Source organism: Aquarana catesbeiana, linkage group LG04 (genome assembly GCF_042186555.1).
Source record: "Aquarana catesbeiana isolate 2022-GZ linkage group LG04, ASM4218655v1, whole genome shotgun sequence".
NCBI classification, from domain to species: domain Eukaryota; kingdom Metazoa; phylum Chordata; class Amphibia; order Anura; family Ranidae; genus Aquarana; species Aquarana catesbeiana.
In genome coordinates, this window is record NC_133327.1 from 126,861,739 (window position 1) to 126,888,142 (window position 26,404).

General features: G+C 41.3%; 1 protein-coding gene across 2 annotated transcripts in view; it reads right to left on the minus strand.

The window, feature by feature from the left end:
• Window positions 1–2,034: 2,034 nt before the first annotated feature.
• LOC141139452 (serotransferrin-A-like) overlaps window positions 2,035–26,404 on the minus strand; it is a 32,930-nt gene continuing 8,560 nt past the window's right edge. Inside the window, exons 3-9 of one of the 2 annotated variants that reach the window (XM_073625546.1) lie at window positions 25,943–26,039; window positions 23,342–23,377; window positions 15,520–15,600; window positions 8,662–8,806; window positions 7,315–7,379; window positions 5,960–6,144; window positions 2,035–4,655 (exon numbers count right to left, since the gene is read on the minus strand). In XM_073625546.1, coding sequence (XP_073481647.1) covers window positions 4,485–4,655; window positions 5,960–6,144; window positions 7,315–7,379; window positions 8,662–8,806; window positions 15,520–15,600; window positions 23,342–23,377; window positions 25,943–26,039 — 780 coding nt within the window. In that variant the 3' untranslated portion in view covers window positions 2,035–4,484. The remainder of the gene's footprint in view (window positions 4,656–5,959; window positions 6,145–7,314; window positions 7,380–8,661; window positions 8,807–15,519; window positions 15,601–23,341; window positions 23,378–25,942; window positions 26,040–26,404) is intronic. The other variant, XM_073625547.1, reaches the window with a different exon arrangement.

Genomic DNA, 26,404 nt, shown 5'->3' on the forward strand with positions numbered 1-26,404 from the left:
CAGTGCTAATGTACAGTACATTAAGTCGTGCATGTACAGCTCAGTGTACATTTACACCACCACTCTGTGCCCTGATGTTGTGACTCCCATGCACATTTGCAGTAGTGACATCAATGTTGCATGGTCAGTCAAGTGATCGCAGAGTCTGAACCTGGAAGGAAGACCAGGAGAAAATGGAAGCACCGTAAAAAGTTGAGAACACTGACACCGCAGTGCTAGATGGGATCGTTTGGCAGCCACATCTGCCATAATGTGCTAATATGTGGTGCATACTAGTACAATATGACATAAGGCACACAGGTGCCAGTTTTTTTTTTTAGACAGGTTTTCCCTATGTTTTAAATTATAGATGGACACTATAATTTTTGTTAGTGTTATGCCCTGTACACACGGTCGGATTTTCCGACGGAAAAAGTGCGATCGGATTGTGTTGTTGGAAATTTCCGATCATGTGTGGGCTTCATCGGACTTTTTCCGTCGGAATTTCCGACACACAAAGTTTGAGAGCAGGATATAAAATTTTCCGACAACAAAATCCGATCGCTTAAATTCCGATCGTGTGTACACAAATCCGACGCACAAAGTCCCACGCATTCTCAGAATAAATTAAGAGACGAAAGCTATTGGCTACTGCCCCGTTTATAGTCCCGACGTATGTGTTTTACGTCACGCGTTCAGAACGATTGGATTTTCCGACAACTTTGTGCAACCGTGTGTATGCAAGACAAGTTTGAGCCAACATCCGTCGGAAAAAATCCATGGATTTTGTTGTCGGAATGTCCGATCAATGTCTAATAGTGTGTACAGGGCATTAGTCTTTTATGTGCAGTTTACCTGACAATAAAGAAAATAAAATAGTAATATAATGCTTAAACAATGTTGTTTTTCTATAAAATGAAAAATGGATACAGGATGGGTTTTCTAAGCTGTCTGTAACATATTATTTGGGAGCAGTTAAATAAGTTTATGAAGTCTGTAAAGTGATTTGACCACTATTTGAAAATTAGCAGGGAGGCAAAAGTTAAAAAAAAAGGTTTAAGATTTTGGATTTTTTATTTTGTCTGTTTTACAAGCATGGCATCTACAAATCCATGGCCAACCACCATTTGTAATTTTAGTGCGGGAGCTATTGAGTGGCAATTAATTTTTTTCCTCTTAGCTCTCACATTCTAACACTACCACTATGTTTTTTTGTAATTTATTACATTGAGAGACATGTACCAGCAGTGATACATCATTGTAGTTGGTACATTGCAGGGCTGAGAATTTTTGTGCCTTAAAGATTTTGGGTAGATATGCACACTCAAACACTGGCTACTACTGGCAGGCACAAGATGGAGCATTCTGATATAGGCATCATGCTAAATGAGTTTGCTGCAATGTGTTGGAATGAGAATGAAAGTTATTGAAGAATCCTTATGTAGGCAGAGGAAAGTGAGAGATTGTGGGCAAGTCATTAGTCAAGACTTTGCAATGACATCTAATATAACTCTTGGATAGCTGTAGCTGTGTGATGGGTAGTTTTTAGCTTTACAGCTGGCTCTTAATGAATGAGATGGTTGTGATGGTGGTATGCAGATTCTTAAAGTTTGGGAATTTACTGATCAAATGCGTAATACAGCAGGATATTTTTCTCCAAGATATTCCTTTAGTGTGATTTTCTGCCCGATTTCCACCAAGCATTTTGTGTCATCGCTGAAGAGGAGATCATGGCCTCCTGTGGACTCAAACATCTGAAATATGTACCTTTGGAATGCATTTCTTCCATACAATGACTGCAGAGACACAACAATATGTGAAAGTGAGCATATAAATATAAAGACAGTATAATTTAAAATAAACATCTTTTGATCCCATTAATCCTATGGATATGCAACACATAAAAGTTATCCACTTTCTGACAAAATCAACAGGTATTTTTGCACTTATCAAACAGATATAACAATACACCGTCAATAGCATATTTAACAGACCAAAAGGCAGCAAATAAGTTCATTGTTAGAGTCTACATAAGAATTAAAACCCAGAGATCCATTTTAACCTTCTACACCTTCTTAAAAATAATTTAATGAGGACTTTGGTTTTGACACCTACATTTTTTGTGACACATAAAGTACATAAAACCAAGATTATATTTGATTGTACGGTAAAGTATGAAATCATATCTGAGAAAAGGTGGATGAGCTTTATATGAATGCAATTCACTATTTATTCTGTCTATCCATGTCTCAGGAATGACATTTACCAGACTGCTCAGTGCCATCAAAGGCAGCATTCATCAGAGAGTTTTAGTCTTCATTAATTTATTTAATTTAAAGTGTTCGGTGAGGATTCACATGAATTAAGAAACTAAAAAAACTGCAGACTGAGAAGCAAAAACAGTATGTTACTCCTGTAATTACAGGCATATATATAATATGCATTTGGGTTATGCATTCAATAGTTTCCAATGTGAACACCATAAGAAGCTGCATATAATGGATTGGAGTACATCAAATACCATTAAATAAAATATTGGTTAACATTTCCACCATTTTTTTATGTTTCTCTCTGTGATCCCATTGTGGAATTTTTTTTCTTGATTCCTGTCTCTGTAAAACCAGCACAATACATGAAATGTTGAGCACAGTTTTCACTGGGATAAGAAGATGCAGACATCACTTAAAACATTGTCTGACTCACCCTATGGGATTGTGTATATAGGATTGTATATTTTTCCCTTTTATTGGTTGAATAAACCCTCATGCTACTAAAAATGTATTTCTGTTTTGTCTTTGACAAATCTATCCAAAACAAAATGAAGTTTTAGCTGGAGTTCAGCATTACAATTTTCCTTTATTTTAAAGTGGAACTTTAAAAAAAGTGCTTCTCCTTGCTTGTCAGTGCTAATGTACAGTACATTAAGTCGTGCATGTACAGCTCAGTGTACATTTACACCACCACTCTGTGCCCTGATGTTGTGACTCCCATGCACATTTGCAGTAGTGACATCAATGTTGCATGGTCAGTCAAGTGATCGCAGAGTCTGAACCTGGAAGGAAGACCAGGAGAAAATGGAAGCACCGTAAAAAGTTGAGAACACTGACACCGCAGTGCTAGATGGGATCGTTTGGCAGCCACATCTGCCATAATGTGCTAATATGTGGTGCATACTAGTACAATATGACATAAGGCACACAGGTGCCAGTTTTTTTTTTTAGACAGGTTTTCCCTATGTTTTAAATTATAGATGGACACTATAATTTTTGTTAGTGTTATGCCCTGTACACACGGTCGGATTTTCCGACGGAAAAAGTGCGATCGGATTGTGTTGTTGGAAATTTCCGATCATGTGTGGGCTTCATCGGACTTTTTCCGTCGGAATTTCCGACACACAAAGTTTGAGAGCAGGATATAAAATTTTCCGACAACAAAATCCGATCGCTTAAATTCCGATCGTGTGTACACAAATCCGACGCACAAAGTCCCACGCATTCTCAGAATAAATTAAGAGACGAAAGCTATTGGCTACTGCCCCGTTTATAGTCCCGACGTATGTGTTTTACGTCACGCGTTCAGAACGATTGGATTTTCCGACAACTTTGTGCAACCGTGTGTATGCAAGACAAGTTTGAGCCAACATCCGTCGGAAAAAATCCATGGATTTTGTTGTCGGAATGTCCGATCAATGTCTAATAGTGTGTACAGGGCATTAGTCTTTTATGTGCAGTTTACCTGACAATAAAGAAAATAAAATAGTAATATAATGCTTAAACAATGTTGTTTTTCTATAAAATGAAAAATGGATACAGGATGGGTTTTCTAAGCTGTCTGTAACATATTATTTGGGAGCAGTTAAATAAGTTTATGAAGTCTGTAAAGTGATTTGACCACTATTTGAAAATTAGCAGGGAGGCAAAAGTTAAAAAAAAAGGTTTAAGATTTTGGATTTTTTATTTTGTCTGTTTTACAAGCATGGCATCTACAAATCCATGGCCAACCACCATTTGTAATTTTAGTGCGGGAGCTATTGAGTGGCAATTAATTTTTTTCCTCTTAGCTCTCACATTCTAACACTACCACTATGTTTTTTTGTAATTTATTACATTGAGAGACATGTACCAGCAGTGATACATCATTGTAGTTGGTACATTGCAGGGCTGAGAATTTTTGTGCCTTAAAGATTTTGGGTAGATATGCACACTCAAACACTGGCTACTACTGGCAGGCACAAGATGGAGCATTCTGATATAGGCATCATGCTAAATGAGTTTGCTGCAATGTGTTGGAATGAGAATGAAAGTTATTGAAGAATCCTTATGTAGGCAGAGGAAAGTGAGAGATTGTGGGCAAGTCATTAGTCAAGACTTTGCAATGACATCTAATATAACTCTTGGATAGCTGTAGCTGTGTGATGGGTAGTTTTTAGCTTTACAGCTGGCTCTTAATGAATGAGATGGTTGTGATGGTGGTATGCAGATTCTTAAAGTTTGGGAATTTACTGATCAAATGCGTAATACAGCAGGATATTTTTCTCCAAGATATTCCTTTAGTGTGATTTTCTGCCCGATTTCCACCAAGCATTTTGTGTCATCGCTGAAGAGGAGATCATGGCCTCCTGTGGACTCAAACATCTGAAATATGTACCTTTGGAATGCATTTCTTCCATACAATGACTGCAGAGACACAACAATATGTGAAAGTGAGCATATAAATATAAAGACAGTATAATTTAAAATAAACATCTTTTGATCCCATTAATCCTATGGATATGCAACACATAAAAGTCTGGCACTGAACTAAGAGTAAAACCAGGTTAGTGTCTAAATCAAAACATAATATAATAGTAGCAGTAGTAATAATTAATACTAGTAGTGTTTTCTATGTATTAAAATTAGGAAAGATCAGTCATAGTCATTCCTAAAAGTCTATGCCAAATATTACTAAATACCAAATACACAGGTCAATATAAGGCTCAAAGGACCCCAGTCATCTATGGTCCCTTATACATATTTTTGTTTGGTTTTAAAAAAAAGAGTATTCATAAACTACTGTCTTATCTACTTAACTACTGAGCTTCAACTGTTCAGTAATATGTGAAAAGCTGCCTTAATTCTAATCACTGAAAATAGTGTTTTTCTACCTTATTAAGACCAGGGCCCAGTACATTCTAATGCCGTGTACACACGACCAGACTTTTCGACAGCAAAGGTCCGACGGAATGAATCCGCCGGACAATCCGATCATGTGTGGGCTTCATCGGACCTTTGATGTAGAAAAATCAGACGGACTTTAGATTTGGAACATGTTTTAAATCTTTCCGACGGACTCGAGTCCGGTCGAAAAATCAGTTTGTCTGTATGCAAGTCCGACGGACTAAAACCGACGCTAGGGCAGCTATTGGCTACTGGCTATGAAATTCCTTATTTTAGTCCGGTCGTACATCATCACGTTCCAAACGATCAGATTTTGGTGTGATCGTGTGTAGGCAAGTCCAATTCGTTGGAACTCCGTCGGAACTCCGACGAAAAGTCCTTCGAAGTTCAGGCGGACAAGAAGTTGGCATAACAAAACCTTCTTCTCTTCAACAGTAAAAACATTATACTCATAAAAGGGGACTCTGTAGTAGACTTGGTGGCCTTATAGGAGATAAGATTTCTAGAGAGAGCTGGGGTCAACTATGGGGGCTGGGATTTCTGAAGGGATCTGGCAGTCTCTTCAGGAAGCTGGAGGCTTTGCAGGGGCACTGGGGGGGGGGGGCAGAGGGCACTGCATGCATGAGGTTATGGGGCAGAGTGGGACCACGGAAACCACTGCTGTACATTTTAATAAACTAAAGACAATTGGGATTGCTAAACACTGTTGACAGTTTTCATAATTTCCTAGTGCAGGGCAAAAAAATTAAGCTGATTCCTGATTGGATACAGCAGACACCAGCTTTGATAAATCTAGCCCGAAGCTTGTCATAGCATATTCCTACCTGTTGATTTTTCAGAATTCCTCCAACAATGTGCTTCTTTTGAGGCAGAGTGAAGACAATGCCGGGTGGGAGCTCCGCAATATTGCACTTCTTGTATTCACTGACAGGGACACGTGAGCCATCAGCACACAACAGCTCAAAATCATCACATTTCAGGTCTTTTGCCCAGTCTTCAAGGTTATTACCTGAATAGTAGGAATATCATTAGCATATAAAGGCCAGGGATACCGGGAAGTAGATATATACCCTAACTTAAAGAGGAACTGCAGTCTGCTCACATACTTTGTAATAAAAATATCTTTGCCATTCTGAAGCTTCCCTCCAACTACTTTGCATATTATTTTATATATACTGTGATTCTGTACTTGCCAAATATGCTGCAGAAATCTATCTCCACTAAGTCTGGCTGCAACACTTTTAACTGTGGGCAGCTGAAGCTGCTGCCTGTTCACTTCCTGAATTTACACAGACACACACCTCCAGCTCTGCAGCCCTGCAGCTCTCATTGGCCCTCTTATGACTCATCCCCCTTCCCTTCCTGGCAAACTCTCACAAGGTTGAGAGAGAGAGCTGTACATGATGTCATAAGCCTAGGCTTTTTACCAGACAAGAAACAGGAAGTTGGCTGTATAAGGTATTTACTGGCAGAAAAAAAATATTTTACTCTCCAAAGTTAAAACAACAAGGGCATAGTTATCAATAGATGGAAAGTTGAAAAAATGATTGAAGGTCCACTTTAATGACATTCAGTTTGCTGTAGCACTGTGGGGTTGATTTACTGAAATTAAAGAGTACAAAATATGGTGTAGCTGTGCATAGAAGCCAATCAGCTTCCAGATTTGTTGTCAAAGCTGAATCTAGAAGCTTATTGGCTACTATACACAGCTGCACCAGATTTTGCCCTCTTCAGTTTTAGTAAATCAACACCTGTGTATACTAAAGCATTGCCATTTTTGTCAATAAAATAATTTTGTCATCCTTTGTTGTATCTCAGTGCTGCTGATCATTTGCAGCCTTTGTGCAGCCTTCATGGTTGGATCACCATATAGCATTTTAATGAAAGCTGCGGATTCAAAAATATATTCTCATGTTATAGTGATTGGGTGATTGGGTCTAATTTTAGATGGATAGACAGTTTTATTGAAGAAATGGTCATGATCTCATCCACGCTTGATGTGCTGAAATTAATGAAGGTCACCAAGAAGAGGAGGACGAAGCAAACAACTTTAGTCTGTGTGTTTGTGCATACTCCACTGTAAAGGTGGTCAACATAATAACAAGGTTGACCTCAACTCATGTAATAAAGTGTCTGCACCATATTACATATATAGAGTAGCCAAAGAATTATCACTTACCGTCTGTGTTCTCAAATACAGTACTATGCTTTGCAACAGCCACACCTCCCATTTCCACTAGACACCTAAAACCAATGGACAAATGTTTGCATTACAGTAGGCTTTATAAGTGTATTAAAATATGATTTGTTTCTTAACAAAAAAAATGGAGTTGGAATAATTGCTCAACACCCAAACACAAAACTCTTCCCTGTTACATGTAGATTTTATCAGTGGCGGCTGGTGCTCATAACTTTTGGGGGGGTGCAAACAAACTAAAAAATTCTGAAAAAAAACCATCAATTGCAGCCTCACTGTGCCATCAAACGCAGCCACTGTGCCCCATCAGATGCAGCCACTGTGCCCCATCAGATGCAGCCACTGTGCCAATCAAACACAGCCACTGTACCATCAAACGCAGCCACTGTGCCCATCAAATGCAGCCACTGTGCCCATCAAATGCAGCCACTGTGCCCATCAAACGCACCCACTCTGCCCATCAAACGCACCCACTCTGCCCATCAAACGCACCCACTCTGCCCATCAAATGCCGCCACTGTGCCCATCAAATGTTGATGGGCTCGCCATCTGCCTGGCACTTACCCTATCTCGGTGGGGCAGCGGATGATGGTGGCGAGCTGTGTCCTCTATGCGTCTCCTCCCCTCCTCCTGATAGGCATCAAATCACAGTGCCTCTCGTTTCAGATAATCAGGTGATGGGTAACACACCTATGCTTCCTGATTGGCGGAGAGGCAGTTCAGTGTTAGAACAGCGAATATTTATTTGCTGCTCTAACACACCTGGGTGAACTGCAAGCGCAATGCTCTGCGCTCGCAGTTCACCTTTTTTGAAGCCTATTAAAGTCTATGGCTCTAATTAGGTGTTTCAAAAATACACCCCTGCCGCTGGAATTCAGGCGCCCGGTGTCTGAAAAGGGTCCAGGCGCCTGAATAGGGGGTGACGGCAGCCATGGATAGATTCATGCTATGCATGAATCTATCCATTATTCATATGGGGGGTGGCTGGAGAGAGGGGGCGGCGCCCATGCGCCCTTAATGGATGCACCGCCACTGCATTTTATGCATGACCTTGGGAAAAAAATAGTTCTCTTTCACGTTTAAACATTAATTCTAAATGATTTTCTAGCAGATAATATAATATTATCCCATCTGTTCTGTCAGTCTCAGGCATTCCTCGCATACTGTATGCGCTAACCATTATTGTGATGCTGAAATATATAATTTTCCCTTCTGAAGATACACAATATCCAGTTTAGGTTTGAATAGTAAGATGTAGTGAAAGTGTAATGGCTTAGCCACTGCATAGGAAGGTTCATAAACTTTTACTGCTGGTTTTATTTCCATTACCTAAAAGCTGCAGTAAAATCTTGATGATTCTCTTTATCTCCAGAAGTACAAACTATATGGGACTCAGTAGACGGTTTCTTCAGGTGATCATTTCTGTATAGTCTACAGAGATTTTCAGTGATGTCATAAGATGGAAAATCGATACCTATATATGAGAGAGGTAACGTTAGTAGTTGATTTTTGCCTAATGTTCATTTAAATGGCCCAGTTCTTTAGGCTTCTATGCCACTTACAGATCAGGCTACAGACACTCCAACTAAAGCTGATCAAAGATCACAGATTTTTTTCATAAAATTATATGTCAATAAATATTGATTTGATTCATGTATTGATTGATAATGTCATAATTTCTTCATAAGCCATGAGCTCTCCCTGTCAAATATTTCACATGCTTCATCACGCTCCACACTCCAATATCACATGTCAAGTGCTGGCTTGGCTCATCTTTACTGAAACAATCAACTGCATTGTGAGCTCTTCTTGTTCCCTAAAGGCTTAACCCACACTTTTGACAGTGTTTTGTGGTAGACTTATATTTAGGGTATAGCATGAAGCAAGGTGGCATTCATTACCTCAAAAACCCAAACCTCCCCCTGAATCGCAGGGTGCTTCCTAATGCAGTAATCTGTACTTTTTTCAAGCCAATCATCCAGGTCTGGGATCATAAACAAAAATTATTAGATGTTCCCTTTGCCACTGTGCCTACAATCTCTTCTCACTCTCCCCATTCTGTAGTTCAAGCCATGTTTCCTCCAGCTGTTCCAGTAGGCCTTGAGTACCATTTACGAACAAATCTCAGTCTTGGTCTGTTTTAGAAAACTTTGGCCTCTCAATTTCTAATTGAAGTGGTTCCAAAGGCAGGACATTTTTTATTTTTTACCCTAATGCAGTCCTATCTTAAAACAGCAGTGTGACCGAGTGGGGGCGGGGCTGAGCCAGGCTGTGTGCATCTATAGACACACAGCATGGCTCTGTCCCGCCCCCACTCAGGCACAGTGCTGGATCAAGCCTGCTAGTGCACCCCCATAGTTAGCAGCTTCCCATGGTAGCACACTGAGAAGAAGAGGAGCTGAGACCACCAGCAGGGGACCTGAGAAGAGGAGGTTTGGGGCCGCTCTGTGCAATGCAATTGCAAAGAGCAGGTAAGTATAACATCTTTATTATCGACAGAAAATGTATTTATTAGAACTTATTTATTTCACAATTTTTTTCTACATACTGTCACCAGTACAGTACAGTGTCATCATATGACTAATGTGGCGGTGATCAGGGACACTGGTGATAGTATGTTAAAAGAAATGTATCCCTTTTTTAAACATTTCTTCATTATTTAACATTTTTTTGGGCATTTATTACTATTTTTTTTTCATATTTTCATTATAGTTCAGTATCAGCATAGTAACACTGAACTACTCTGAGGGGGTGATAAGGGATTTTTTTTTTTTTACACTTTTGTTTGCTGTTACAATGAAGATCATTGGGTTACATTTGTAGCACCTAGGTGTTTAGGCAGGGTTGCTAACAGATTTAGTTTGCCATGTAGTAATTGTGCTGGTCAGTTGTTAGTAGGTCCACTGATTCCTCTCTAATTCTGGAATTGCAGCACCTTTTCTCTTCTGTCAATAGGTGGCACGGTGGCTGGTGACATTAGGTTGACAAGGGCTCTGCAAGGTCATATTATAAATGGATAGGCTTCTTGGCCAATTGGCATGGGTTTCTTTAGTCCCTTGGCCTGCTGGGAGAGCCTATTTATTGGGGTGGAGTCAGATGATCGGGGCTCTGTGCTACCTGGACGGCTGTCTGGGTGGACATGTGTTATGTCGCCCTGGGCTGCTAGGCCGGAAGCCTGAGGCCTATCCCGGGGACACCTGTCTGCTAGGCTGCCTGAGGCCTATTCGGGAGCAGGAGATGCAGCGTAGGGTTGGGACTGCAGGATTGGAGTCTAGCCTAGCTGCGAAGTTTCCAGTTGTGGTCGGAGGTAAAAGGGAAGCAGTTGCCACTAAGGGACCATCCACCTTGTTACCAGAGACCATTGTGAGTAAGCTTGAGCAAGTACCAGAGCAGTCTTCTCACCAGCCGGGGACGGTGAAGAAGTGGTAAAGCTTCAGCGAGTGCAAAGCTAGGGACCCAGCAGGTTAGCGGGGGTGACGCTTGAGGAGTGTACAGTGGGATAGCTGTGGAAGAGCTCAGGAGATTCAGTGACGATTGGATCTGGAAGTCTAGTGAGAGACTGGGAGCTCAGGGAGTGAGGATCTATAGTGGGATACTGTGAGATAAGAGAACTATTCTGCGTTACCAGAGTTATGTGCACATACCTTTAGTGACTGTTACAAGTTCAGTTGCCATACTGTAGGAGACAGCGGTCCTACCTATACAGATGTGGCATCTGGCAGGAGGCCTTTCCCTGTATAGCTGTCTACCTTTAGAGTCTCGGAGTCTGTCGATTATCATTGCATCTACTCAAGGGTGTCCTGGCCCTAACCTGCTCTCCCACAGTTCTTGTTAGGGACAATAAATCTCTTGCTCGCATTCATGCATTACATCCACCATGCCTGTTGACCCACTCTACAAGGAAGGATGCCAGCTCTCCCTAACTCTTGAGGTCACCATTAGGCTTCTGGAGGCCCGGGACCTTGCTACACATTCATGACAGCTATGATCACTACAGATCTGTGATTGGTTACAGCTAATCACATGGTACAGGGTGCAGTAATTGGCCCAGGTACCATATAATAGCTGTAGGCCAAATACAGCATAAAATATGAAAAAATACAAAGCGCTGTGATGGTTAAAATATAGCATGGAGGAGCCAAGGACGCACTCTGCAGGCTGACACAGAGCGGTGCACTGCAGCGATCCTTTCTCTCGTTCACAGCGGCTGACTGCTAATGCTTGTTCCATATGCTTTTATAACCACTGGGCGCACGTGAGTGAACCTCTGAGTGTGTTTTTGCTGGTGTACTACATGGAGTTCATTGCGCAATGATTTTTTTTCCTTGTTCATTTCTTTGATTTACATATAATCAACGGTGTGGTAAGCTGTCCTTGATGAGAATGGAGGTGGATGGAAGAATTGTTTAAATGACAAGCTGACACTCCAATTAATCAATCAAGAACCACAATTGTTGGGACATAATATATATCAGTCCTTTTTATTGTTTTTATCGCCTCTTTCTTCTTGTTTAATCACATCACGTACACATTTAGCTTACTAATTTTCATTATTTATATTTTTATGATGGAAGATTAGTTCTTTATATACACGTTTGAGCATCTTCACTTATTTATTTTTGTGTAAGATCACGGTTTACCCTTTTTAGTTTTTATGAGCTTTTGTAACACTTTGAACAGAATTGGATTTTTACACTGGTTGTTTTTTACACGGGTGAATTTTATGTGCGGGATGCACAGCAATGCATTCTTAATTTTTTACTGATTATAGAGTTAAGCGCTTCAATTATTATTTTATACAAATACAGCATAGGAAACACAGCTGTTCTGAATGAATTCATTCATAACAGCTTTGTTGACACTGATCATGTGATCGCATAGCGAACCGGGTAATGGGATCCGCAAGCCGCTGTGTCCATGTACATGATCAACCCTACCTGTGCCACCCGCCTGCAGTAAAAGTACTGTGGGCAGTCGGCCAGTTATTAATCAAAATAATGTCCTTTCTTTCTTATGTTGTGATCCAAAACATCCTAGGGAAATTTCTTTCCACTGTCTGGATGTTCTGCTCTCAGCTATGCCCGCTTTTTGAAAGTCTGATTCCCTCTTTGTGATTCCTGAAGGTTCCCGTAAAGGTCTCCCTGCCTCTCACTCCTCCATTGCCTATAGTTTGAAGGCTAGGTTTCTTCCCTTTCCTGTTAAAGCGGTTGTAAGGGTAATTTTCTTTTTTAATGAAATAATGAAAATGGTATACTCACCTCATACTCATGATATTGTGGCACCAAACCTCCTCTTCTGTCTGCTCCTTTTCTTCTGTGTCTGCCCCCATAGCAAATGACTTGATATGGGGCAAATGTGAGAACTCACTCATGAGTTGACCTGTGTGCATCCAGAAACACAAGTAAATAAAGTGCTGCGCAATTCATATGAGTCCATAAAATAGTGGTAAAAACACAATTGGTGTTGGTGCAGATACACGAACAAAATGAAGTGCAGGTGACACACACAGGAAACGGATATCTAATCAGGTGTCAGTGATCCCTCCACCGCAAACAGATGGCCTCTCACCTCAAAGATTCGACCTGAGGCAGGTCACATAGCGAGAGTCAGTGTAACTGACACAGCAATCCAGGCAAACACTCCAAACAAAGCCGCTCCAGGGTGCGTCACAGTCAGCATAATAAGGCGTATGAAAAGAGAATAACAAAGTGATCTAATGCTCTCTGTATATACAAACTTTTATTAAGTAAAGAAAACGAAGTATTGCACTTACATATAGCGGCACTCAGATCTGAGTGCCGGCAGACAAACGAAAGTAATACCGAACGAGATGGCTGCGGGTGACGTCATGCAAGCACTTGACCTCCATACGCGTTACGTCCGTGGGCGGCACTTCATCAGCGTGGGGCAGGGTACGGGGGTCAGGTGCTTGCATGACATGACCCGCAGCCATCGTTCGGTATTACTTTAGATCGCTTTGTTATTCTCTTTCCATACGCCTTATTATGCTGACTGTGACGCATCCTGGAGCGGCTTTGTTTGGAGTGTTTGCCTGGATTTGCGGTGGAGGGATCATTGACACCTGATTAGAGATCCGTTTCCTGTGTGTGTCACCTGCACTTCATTTTGTTTGTGTATCTGCACCAACACCAATTGTGTTTTTACCACTATTTTATGGACTCATATGAATTGCGCAGCACTTTATTTACTTATTTATTTATTTGAGGTTTTTGTATTGAATTAGCCTTTAGTGTTTGCTAGCAGTTTTATTGTTTTCTGGGTCCTTCTGGGTCAGCGCTGGATACCCTTTCTTATGTTTTGCTTTCATCCAGAAACACACACAGTGCAGCTTAGCCCTGCCCCCGCTCCCACCTCACTAGACTTGATTGACAGCAGCAGGAGCCAATGGTTCTCGTTGCCGCCTCTGTGTCCTGTGAGGAGAGGAACAAAGCGTAGTGTTTACTTGTCTATCTCCAAAGCTCTAAGTGTGGTTTCTCTCTGGTGCTTTGTTCCTTTGTCATCAGCATGTTTCACTTCTTAAGTTTTCCCAACACATGAGATACATTTGTGACAGGGAAGGGAGCTTAGCACACAGCTTGTCTATTCAGAACACAGCTCTGTATCCTTCTTTCATTCCTGTGCTGTGTGTGTGTGGGGGGTGTTCCTTTCCTCCAATCAGCTCTCACACACTTTAACTGCAGCTCTCCACCCCCTCATCTCTACTCCTGACAGATGCAGAAGGACTTTATTACAATTCTGCACTTTTGAAGGGAAATAGGGAAGAGAAGACTGCAGATAAACAAGTAAAACGTATGTAGAAGGATTTGTTTAATCTCTGTATCATCTGAAGCTAATCACTTCACTGGGTATATGAGAGGGTTTACAACCACTTTATTGTAACAATTGTTTTGGCTTTATAACCACTTTAAGGCACACTGTACCAGATCTGTCAGTGCTTTCTGGGGTTTTTCAGCTTCTAACATCTGTTTCTCAGATTTGCAAGGTGGCCACCTGGATTACTGTTCAAACATTTTTTGGGTGGATGTTCAAGTTTTCTCCGATGTCAGTTCCAGGCGTAGGGTGCTACAAGTTGCTGTTTGAGTCTGTCATGCCCTTCTCGACCTGTTGTTACATAGGCCTGTTAGCGTTGTTTGCTGTGTTGCCCATCCCTCAGATTGACTGACTCTGGCCATCCCAGACAAAGTGATTTAAAGAAGCCCATGTCCTGCATTATACCATCAGGAAAACAGGATTTACGACTTGCCAGTAAAATCTGTTTTCTGGAGTACAGTACAGGACATAGGATGCTCCCATCAGTTCTTATTATCTCCCTTTTGCTTGCTACAAAACTATGGGTAACTAGGAATGGTAGGGGTTATACAGGGGGATGTCCCTGCAGCCTTCCTTTTACCAGTGTCCTGTCACCTGAAGGTAGCAGTGATTTCAAGAAGCTTGTCTCATGTACTGGACTTCAGGAAATGGATTTTACTGCTAAGTCAAAAATATTTTTTTTCCCTTAAGTGGATATAACTGCAGTGATGCCTTTTGAACTATCCATGACACAGGTGGGGGCAAAGGCACATTTCTAAAATGGTTGCTTACATTTATTGTGCATAGAATCCTGTCTCTATTGCAGCATGTGGAAATGTCTAAATTGGTGTTATGCCGCATACACACGACCAGTTTAGCCATTGGAATAAACTCCAACGGATTCTCCAATGAAACTCAGACGGAATTCCATTCAAGCGGTCTTGCCTACACACGGTCAACCCAAAGTCTGACCAAAGTCCGACCATCCAAAACGCGGTGACGTACAACACTTACAACGGGACTAGAAAAAGGAAGTTCAATAGCCAGTAGCCAATAGCTTCCGTCTCGTACTTGCTTCAGTGCATGCGTCGGACCAGCATACAGACGATCGGTTTTCCCGATAGGAATTGGGTCCATCGGAAATATTTAGAACATGTTCCATTTCTAGGTCCGTCAGATTTTTAGAAAAAAAAAGTCTGATGAGGCATACACACGATCGGTATATACAATGAAAAGCTTCCGTCGGACTTTTTCTGTCGAACATTCCGCTCGTGTGTATGCGGCATTAGTATTTTGAACTGAAAGTGTTTTAGGGAGTTGGAAAACACCCAAAGCTCAAATAATGAGTGTAGGTAATTCTCAAAGCTGGGATATTACCTCTAAGAGCGTCCCATGATATGGCTTTGTTCTTTTTCATTACGACTGCAACAATGTAGTAAGTGTCCTTGAGGAGATCATCTATTAAGCAATGGTTAATATTATAGTTATTAATGCAGACAAACCATAGACAAGACAAGTCTGTAAATGCTGGCACTTAATCCTACTTTATATATATATATATATATATATATATATATATATATATATATATAATCAATTACACACATTAGCACACATAATGGCCTTTCATCAAGTCGATCTCTCTAGATCTCAACCAAAAAAAAAAAAAAGATTATTTTAATATACAAAATACCTAACCCCTCCCATCCAGGTTATATTAGGCCAGTAGGATAGGAATGGTGGGCTACAGTGATAGCCTTCTATAGTCTTTGCCTTAAATCTCCTCCAGTGTTGATTGGTGGAATATGGTGTGGTACCTGTTGTGTACCTAAAGCTGTCCATAGATGGGTAGAACTTCAAATAAAAAGTCTTGGGGAAAGAAGGTTCTAAGAAAGTTTGTTTATTTTTTAAATCATTAGTGGGTCAAATTGATGTTTGTTTTCAACAGCGTTGATGAAAAAATTTGAAGGAGCAAGATGGAAATTTTTTCTCGAACATCTGAATTTGTAACAGTGTGTGTGGTTTTCGTTTGGTAAAATTCATTCATTCCAAAATCAAATGTTAAAAAAAAACAAAATCTTTAATAACAAGCAAAGGTTCTGAGAATGTTCTGAGAATTTTCATACAATTTGTTTCCTAAGACTTTTCCTAATGTTGACCATACACATATAGATTTTAGGATGAGAATATTCGTACGAATAGTAGTATGAAAATTCTTTGTACATTCAATGAATGGATGAATGTTGTTCAAAAATGTCACTTGCTGTTAACATTTAATTTTAAAATGAATGTCATTTCTAAGTAAAAACCACATACACTATATGAACATTTTTTAACTACTTAAGGACCGAGCCTCTTTTCGAGATCTGTTGTTTACAAGTTAAAATCTGTTTTATTTTGCTAGAAAATTACTTAGAACCCCAAACACTATATATATTTTTTCAGACACCCTAGAGAATAAAATGGCGGTTGTTGAAATACTTTATGTCACACTGTATTTGCGCAGCAGTATTGCAAACGCAATTTTTTTGGGAAAAAATTTTGAATAAAAAAATAAGAAAACGGTAAAATTAACCCAATTTTTTTTATATTGTGAAAGACAATGTTATGCTGAGTAAATTGATATCTAAGATGTCATGATTCAAAATTGCACCCGCTCATGAAATGGCGACAAACTTTGACCCATCTTTCCCTCACTCGGCATCCAGCCTCAGAGGGCAAAGGACCTGATCATCTCCGCCCCTAACGACGGCTCCGGTAAGCGGCGGAAACCACCGGGGATCGGCGGGGGGCACCTCTCCCACCGCCGATAAAAGTGATCATGTGGCAAATCTTTTAAAAAATGTACTCAAGCGCTGTAGTGAAAATAGATGAATCAATAAATATAAAGTGCAAAAAATCTTTGGAAGAAAATAATAACCAAATAATAAATGCAGCAAACTCAAGAAGTGTTCAGACACCTAAAATACCATATTAGAAATGTTATAGTTGCGCTAATATTAACCTTCCAAATGCGTGCGTAGTATCATACAATAACTCAAAATAAAGTGTATGTGCTTAGATATTTAAAGCAGACACAACCACAAAATTGTGAATAAAAAATGTTACCAAGCCAAAAGGTCACAGTGTTAATGCTAGAGGGTGTAAAAAATATTAAAACTCACGAAATGTCCCAATACATTGAAAAAATGCAAAAAAGTCCCAATAAAGCATATAAAATAAGGTGAACGTTCTTAATTGAATTATAACATCACCATTAAAAAAAAAATCCCTTTGATAGTGCAACATTCAGAACACTGGATCAATGTTCCTTGAAAAAGTCACGTGTCGGGTGACGCAACGCGTAGGAGGAGTCAGTGACGCACGGTATTGTGGCTAAGTCAGCAGCTTGTTACGAGCGGTGTGAGAATCCACCGCGCCCCAAGTGGCTGATTGTCTTCCAGGCTGTTATCCATTCTGGCTTACGTGAGTGCACTCTGTGTAGTGCTGCCTATCTCTCTAACATAGGTTCATTGCGCAATGAAGAATTTTCTGGTGGAAATATCATATCATACAGCGGCATTTGGATTCATTTGATGATCAGATTTAATTTCTGGTGGAAACATCTCATCACACAGCGGTATTTGGATACATTTGATGTTCTGAATGTTGCACTATCAAAGGGATTTTTTTTGAATGGTGATGTTATAATTCAATTAAGAACGTTCACCTTATTTTATATGCTTTATTGGGACTTTTTTGCATTTTTTCACTGTATTGGGACATTTCGTGAGTTTTAATATTTTTTACACCCTCTAGCATTAACTCTGTGACCTTTTGGCTCGGTAACATTTTTTATTCACAATTTTGTGGTTGTGTCTGTTTTAATTATCTGAGCACATACACTTTATTTTGAGTTATTGTATGATACTACGCAAGCATTTGGAAGGTTAATATTAGCGCAACTATAACATTTATAACATGCGGCAAATCTGCTGCAAAGACCACTTTTATCTGAAAGACTGCCCGCTTTTCAAAACAATACTGGGGTTATGGCAGCTATCTGCGGTCCCCAATTAGTTAATCAAGAGAAGTTTTCTATTGTGTTCCTTCAAATTGTCCCATCACTGTGTCAAAATCGAATGTCAATTTGACCCCACTAACGATTAGAACAACGAACGAATGTTCTTAAAATGAATTTTTTTTAACAAAAATCAATATGTGTATGGCCAGCATGAGAATTTTCATTTGAAATTCTATCCATGTATGGCCAGCTTAAGAGTGTGCTCTGTATAATGCAGCAGAGAACAAACCACCCCAATCCCCTTTCAATCTTTTCCACCTTCATTAGAATGAATAGGACTTCACTTGTGCCAGAGCCCCAAAGCACACAAATCAAAAATCACATTTGTAAAATATAACGCTGTACTTTAAACAAGGCAGCCATCAGAAATGTTTGCCCCCCACTCTGAGCCTGACCACCAACATTCCCCAGGGTTTGCCAATGGGCCATCCCACCGAATCCGCACACCGGCCTCCCTCACACCTGTATATATGTCAGCCCCCCCCCACACCTGTATATATGTCAGCCCCCCCACACCTGTATATATGGCAGCCTTCCTCACACCTGTATATATGTCAGCCCCCCCACACCTGTATATATGTCAGCCCCCCCACACCTGTATATATGGCAGCCTTCCTCACACCTGTATATGTCAGCTTCCCTCACACCTGTATATATGTCAGCCTCCCTCACACCTGTATACAGGCATACCCCAGTTTTAGGTACACAATGGGGTTCATTTACTAAAGCTGGAAAGTGCAAAATTAGGATCACTTCTGCATAGAAACCAATGAGCTTCCATGTTTTATTACCAAAGCTTTAATTGAACAAGCTGGGGTTAGAAGTTCATTGGTCTCTATGCAGAAGTGAGCCTGATTTTGCACTTTCCAGCTTTAGTAAATAAACCCCATTGTGTACTTAAAAGTGGGGTATGCCTGTATACATGTCAGCCTCTCTCACACCTGTATATATGTCAGCCCCCCCACACACCTGTATATATGTCAGCCTCCCTCACACCTGTATATATGTCAGCCCCCCACACACCTGTATACATGTAGCCTCCCTCACACCTGTATATATTTCAGCCTCCCTCACACCTGTATATATTTCAGCCTCCCTCACACCTGTATATATGTCAGCCCCCCCCCCACACCTGTATATATGGCAGCCTTCCTCACACCTGTATATATGTCAGCCCCCCCCCCACACCTGTATATATGTCAGCCCCCCCACACCTGTATATATGGCAGCCTTCCTCACACCTGTATATATGTCAGCCCCCCCACACCTGTATATATGTCAGCCCCCCCACACCTGTATATATGGCAGCCTTCCTCACACCTGTATATGTCAGCTTCCCTCACACCTGTATATATGTCAGCCTCCCTCACACCTGTATACAGGCATACCCCAGTTTTAGGTACACAATGGGGTTCATTTACTAAAGCTGGAAAGTGCAAAATTAGGATCACTTCTGCATAGAAACCAATGAGCTTCCATGTTTTATTACCAAAGCTTAATTGAACAAGCTGGGGTTAGAAGTTCATTGGTCTCTATGCAGAAGTGAGCCTGATTTTGCACTTTCCAGCTTTAGTAAATAAACCCCATTGTGTACTTAAAAGTGGGGTATGCCTGTATACATGTCAGCCTCTCTCACACCTGTATATATGTCAGCCCCCCCACACACCTGTATATATGTCAGCCTCCCTCACACCTGTATATATGTCAGCCCCCCACACACCTGTATACATGTAGCCTCCCTCACACCTGTATATATTTCAGCCTCCCTCACACCTGTATATATTTCAGCCTCCCTCACACCTGTATATATGTCAGCCCCCCCCACACCTGTATATATGGCAGCCTTCCTCACACCTGTATATATGTCAGCCCCCCCCCCCACACCTGTATATATGTCAGCCCCCCCACACCTGTATATATGGCAGCCTTCCTCACACCTGTATATATGTCAGCCCCCCCACACCTGTATATATGGCAGCCCCCCCACACCTGTATATATGGCAGCCTTCCTCACACCTGTATATGTCAGCTTCCCTCACACCTGTATATATGTCAGCCTCCCTCACACCTGTATACAGGCATACCCCAGTTTTAGGTACACAATGGGGTTCATTTACTAAAGCTGGAAAGTGCAAAATTAGGATCACTTCTGCATAGAAACCAATGAGCTTCCATGTTTTATTACCAAAGCTTAATTGAACAAGCTGGGGTTAGAAGTTCATTGGTCTCTATGCAGAAGTGAGCCTGATTTTGCACTTTCCAGCTTTAGTAAATAAACCCCATTGTGTACTTAAAAGTGGGGTATGCCTGTATACATGTCAGCCTCTCTCACACCTGTATATATGTCAGCCCCCCCACACACCTGTATATATGTCAGCCCCCCACACCTGTATATATGGCAGCCCCCCCCCCACACCTGTATATTTGTCAGCCTCCCTCACACCTGTATATATGTCAGCCCCCCACACACCTGTATATTTGGCAGCCCCCCTCACACCTGTATATACGTAAGCCCCCCACACACCTGTATCTTTGTAAGTCCCCCTCACACATGTGTATATATATATATATATATATATATACATACATCAGCCCCCCCCCACACACACACACCTGTATACATGTTAGCCCCCCTCACACTTGTATATATGTCAGCCCCCCCCACACACACCTGTATATTTGTCAGTCCCCCACACACCTGTATATATGTCAGCCTCCCCCACACACCTGTATATATGTCAGCCCCCCCACACATGCACACCTGTTTATATGTCAGCCCCCCCCACACCTGTATATATGTCAGCCCCCCCCACACCTGTATATATGTCAGCCCCCCACACACCTGTATATATGTCACCCCCCCTCATACCTGTATATATGTCAGCCCCCCTCACACCTGTATATATGTCAGCTTCCCTCACAACTGTATATATGTCAGCCCACCCCCACACACCTGTATATATGTCAGCCCACCCCCACACACCTGTATATATGTCAGCCTCCCTCACACCTGTATATATGTCAGCCCCCCCACACCTGTATATTTGTCAGCCTCCCTCACACCTGTATATATGTCAGCCCCCCCACACCTGTACTATTTGTCAGCCTCCCTCACACCTGTCTATATGTCAGCCCCCCCACACCTGTATATACGTAAGCCCCCCACGCACCTGTATCTTTGTAAGTCCCCCTCACACATGTGTATATATATATATATATATATATATATATATATATATATATATATATATATATATCAGCCCCCACACACCTGTGTATATATAAATATATATATACATCAGCCCCCCTCACACTTGTATATATGTCAGCCCCCCCACACACCTGTATATTTGTCAGTCCCCCACACACCTGTATATATGTCAGCCTCCCCCACACACCTGTATATTTGTCAGTCCTCCACACACCTGTATATATGTCAGCCCACCCCCCACACATGCACACCTGTTTGTATGTCAGCCCCCCCCCACACACCTGTATATATGTCAGCATCCCTCACACCTGTATATATGTCAGCCTCTCTCACACCGGTATATATGTCGGCCTCCATCACACCCCTATATATGTCAGCCTCCCTCACACCTGTATATATGTCAGTCCCCCGCACACCTGTATATATGTAAGCCTCCCTCACACCTGTATATATGTCAGCCTTCCTCACACCTGTATATGTCACCCCCCCCCACAGACCTGTATCTTTGTAAGTCCCCCTCACACATATATATATATATATATATATATATCACCCCCCACATACCTGTGTATATATATATATATATATATATATATATATATATATATATACACATCAGCCCCCCCACACACACACACCTGTATATATACGACAGCCCCCTCACACACCTGTATATTTGTCAGTCCCCCGCACACCTGTATATATGTCAGCCTCCCCCACACACCTGTATATATGTCAGCCCCCCGACACATGCACACCTGTTTATATGTCAGCCCCCCACCCACCTGTATATATGTCAGCCCCCCACACACACACACCTGTATATATGTTAGCCCCCACACACCTGTATATAGGTCAGCCCCCCACACCTGTATATATGTCAGCCTCCCCCCACAACCTGTGTATATGTCAGCCCCCCCACACATGCAGAGCTGTTTATATGTCAGCCACCCACACCCCTGTATATATGTCAGCCCCCCACACACCTGTATATATGTCAGCCTCCCTCATACCTGTATATATGTCAGCCCCCCTCACACCTGTATATATGTCAGCTTCCCTCACACCTGTATATATGTCAGCCCACCCCCACACAGAAGTTGCAATAAAGAGCTTGATTACTGAGCTCAATGCCACAGAGAGCAGAATGAGGGAGATTGATTCTGCAATGCACAGCACGGCTCCTCTTCACCCATCCTGCCTTCTTCTGGCCTGGGTGGGCCCCACGGGCCCCGAGGCCCCTTACAGTTGTAACAGCTGTACACGCCTGATGGCGTCCCTGACTTTACACAGGGGCGCCATACAGCCTTTACAACTGTAAGGAGCCAGAGGGGCCCATCCGGGCCAGAAGAAGGCAGGACAGGGGAAGGGGAGCTTTAGAGCCCTTTCACACTGGGGCGGGGGCGGCGTCGGCGGTATTCGGCCGATAACGGGGCGGTTTTACCCCCCACTAGCGGCCGAGAAAGGGTTAAATACCACCGCAAAGTGCCTCTGCAGAGGCGCTTTGCCGGCGGTATAGCTGCGCCGTCCCATTGATTTCAATGGGCAGGAGCGGTGAAGGAGCGGTATACACTCCGCTCCTTCACCGCTCCGAAGATGCTGCTGGCAGGACTTTTTTTACTGTCCTGCCAGCGCATCGCTCCAGTGTGAAAGCCCCGAGGTGTGAAAGCAGCGGCACTTTCGGGTTGGTTTGCAGGCGCTATTATTAGCGCAATAGCGCCTGCAAACCGCCCCAGTGTGAAAGGACCCTTACAGAATCGATCTTGGCTCATTCTGCTCTCTGTGGCATTGAGCTCTGTCATCTAGCTCTTTACTATTTTATATATATAAGAAAAATCTCTCAATATCATTGCCAACCTGTAAAGCTGATTCACCAAACACATAAAATTAAAATATAACTATATAAATTGAAACTTACACATTACCTTGATTATGTTGTGTTTTGCACGGTTTTAGGTTATCTGTTAGAAATAAAAATGGAAGTGAGCTAATTCATATAATTCTAAATTAACACACAGTACATCAGTAAAACATAGATATGCATACATATATATTTTTTCACTTTGGTACACCATTTATTTCTAATGGAAGTATGGTATATTGGGTGATGGACAGGTGTCAGAAAAAAATTTCTAACAACCACTCATACTTTATATGGTTAACTCCACGTACTGCCTTGTAGGAGTTGAAGGTCATCATGGTTTAGGCAAAGATGTTCACCAAGGATAAGCTGAGGACCTGCACTGCAAAAGGACATGTGGGTGGGAAGACCCCATTCCCATTTTACAAGTGAATCAATGAATTCAGCAGAAAGAAACAGAAATCCACTGTAATTTGGTATCATTGTTTGTAAATCTGAGTTCAAGCAAACCTGTACATCAATACATTTAAGTGCGGGCGTCATGTAGAATGCCACAGTTTTTAATCAACTGCTGCTTCACTCATGGTAGAGAACTAGAGAACTGGTGAGCTGAATACTTCTGGTATGTTTTCATAACAGTTAACATGCTGACTTTGCTTTTAAACAAAATCAACAAATCACCACTGGAAGAGATCTTGAAATTATTACTTAATTCATTTTTTCATCCCACTTGAACACTATCTGAATAGATAACAACCAGGCAGAAAATTGGTGGAAGTCTGTGCAAGTACCACTTATTTGTAAATTAGGTTTTCACTGACTTCTTTGATAATAATAGCTATGTAAATTGTGACGGGAGGGCCCGTGGAACTCCGAATCCCTTGGAAAGGCTGGGAAACCCTTGTTTCAGCTCCCCATGCACCTCTTATGTCTAAGTCGCCCTGTGCCATCCTGGCACAGGGTGACTGAGAAAATATATCTTGGATTACTTAACCTCCCTGGCGGTATTCCTGAGTCTGGCTCGGGGTGGAATTTCAGAACCAAAAGCGGTAACCACGAGCCAGACTCGGGATCTCATCGCTGGATCCAGAATGAGCTTACTTACCTTGTCCCCTGGATCCTGCGATGTCCCCCCGCAGTGTGAGCGGCTCATCCTCCGCTCGATTCATCACAGAGCCAAGCTTCGTTCCCTGCGAGTATTGTGACATACGGGGACGGAGAACGGCGCCAAATTCAAAAAATGAAACACACACAATACATACAGTATACTGTAATCTTACAGATTACATTACTGTATGAAATTATTTCACCTCCCTTTTGTCCCAAGTGGTTTCTCCAGTGCCCTGCATGCGGTTTTATATTATAAAAACTGTTCATTCTGCCTGGAAACTGGAGATTGTCCATAGCAACCAAAACCATCCCTTTACATCAAAAGGGGTTTTAGACCAGCTAGAAAACAGCAATAATAAATTAGAATCACTCGCAGAATTGAGTGATAGTGATTTGTGGGGAGATCCGTCATCAAACACTGAAAAGTAATGACAGTGACAATTCTGCAACTGAGCAAATTTTAGTGTTTTTGATTTGATTACATTATTGAATAAATGTTATTATTATTATATTATTATTTGGTATAATTATTTATAGTTATTTATTATATTATAATTTATGATTTCGTGTTTCAAACTTTATCATACCCGAGATGTCTACTAGACTCTTGTTTGGACAGATTTAAGTGAGTTATTCCTAAGAATTAGAGGCCTACAATATAAAACGCCAAATTTCCATGCAAAATAATTGTACCGCTTTCAGCATCAAAACTCTGAAATAATCATAACGCCAGGGAGGTTAAAATGGGACAGTAATATTTATCCACAATATCTCCCAGGATATATGTAAAGACTATTCTTGGTTTGTTTGATTCTGAACTCAACATGTTAGTTGAGAGAGCTAATCACATTGGCCTCTGTACAATGTAGGAGACGGTCCGACTCCTGCTGGAGCTCTTGCTATTGTGAGAAGGTGTCCTGTGTTTATACTTATTATTATGTATAATCTACTGTGTGAAGCTCGGTGACAAGTCTGACCTATAGTGAAATCCTGATTAATGATAACAATGCTCAGGAGGGCACGGAGTCACATCAGCTGCTTTAAGGGATTAGTTAATTAGCTCATGTTAATTAGGTTTCGGGTTACAGTTGTATTTTTAGAGTAAAATGAGCAGGAGGGGGGACCTCCTCTTCTACTGTATATAAGACTTGTATTTTGGTTCTAATAAAGTATCCATGTTCAGCAACTAAACAAGTATTGTCTTGTTTTGTGCTTCTGAGTGGTTGGAATATCTGATATCTATATTCAGACTGGGAGGAAGTGGTATATGACAAAAGCACTCAAGTGAAGTGTGAGACCTTTCGTTATATGCTGACTTTGCTTTTAAACAAAATCATCAAATCACCACTGGAAGAGATCTTGAAATTATTACCGTACTTCATTTATTTTTTCATCCCACTTGAACACTATCTAAATAGATAACAACCAGACAGAAAATTGGTGGAAGTCCATGCAAGTACCACTTATTTGCAAATTAGGTTTTCACTGACTTCTTTGATAATAATAAATGTAAATTAACACCTTTAGTTCTTTTAACAATAGAATGTGGTCTTACCCTTGTTATAGTACTCAGCCATTACTGGTACTAGGCCAGAGCATACTGCTAGATGCAAACGTCCTGCATGTAGTGTCACAGCATCAGCTTTATCTGCCTGCAAGTAGATGGTAACACAAAACAAACATTTTTGTGAAGGCCTAAACTTCTTTTATAGTTTTGGATAGAGAATAATTGATGGCTAAAACTAGGATAATACCCAAAGTGAGGGGAAATCTACTCTTAGACAGTTGTGTTCAGGACATTTGACTCCACTTTATACATTTGAATTTCCTATCACTTTCTGTCCCATTGACAGTGGACACTAGAACACATAGAAGTGCGAATCTCCCCATCAGGGACACATATGGCATTAAAAACCTGACAGGGTAAAAGCCTTATCTACTCTATTCAAAACTAAAGTTTTAATGGTAGATATACAGTACTATAACGTCACCCATAAATATTACATTAAAGTTATCT